The 315-nt window shown below is 59.0% G+C and overlaps 1 protein-coding gene across 1 annotated transcript in view; it reads right to left on the bottom strand.

Annotated features, from left to right (window-relative positions):
• Positions 1–315, bottom strand: part of ASNSD1 (asparagine synthetase domain containing 1) — a 16,466-nt gene that overhangs the window by 2,892 nt on the left and 13,259 nt on the right. Inside the window, exon 4 of the mRNA XM_014539730.1 lies at positions 13–315. This exon is cut by the window's right edge and continues 21 nt beyond it. Coding sequence (XP_014395216.1) covers positions 13–315 — 303 coding nt within the window. The remainder of the gene's footprint in view (positions 1–12) is intronic.

Below are 315 nucleotides of genomic sequence, written 5' to 3'. Positions count from 1 at the left end.
CCAGCTGCAGCACTTGGAGTCGATCCCTCAGACGGCATTTCGCAGTTTCCCTGTTTCCTCCCTTTGCTGTTGGAACTGGCCGGGGCGGCCTTTTCTTTCGTCATGAAAGCCACGTTCAGCAGGTCAATGGGCTCATCTAAAGGAACATGACGGTCAGCAAGGGCTGCAATGACCATGGAGTCAACACCCCCGGAGAACAGGACTGCAACCTTTGCTTTCCGGTCGTGAGTTTCCAACACTGCGCCCGGTGGCCGGGCTCCCTCCCGAGGCAAACACAGGACGCGCCTCCTGACCGCGCTGCTCAGCACAGCGATG

Source organism: Myotis brandtii, unplaced genomic scaffold, assembly GCF_000412655.1.
Source record: "Myotis brandtii unplaced genomic scaffold, ASM41265v1 scaffold227, whole genome shotgun sequence".
NCBI lineage: Eukaryota > Metazoa > Chordata > Mammalia > Chiroptera > Vespertilionidae > Myotis > Myotis brandtii.
Note: the sequence above shows the minus strand (reverse complement) of the source record. Positions and strands in the feature narration are given on the sequence as shown.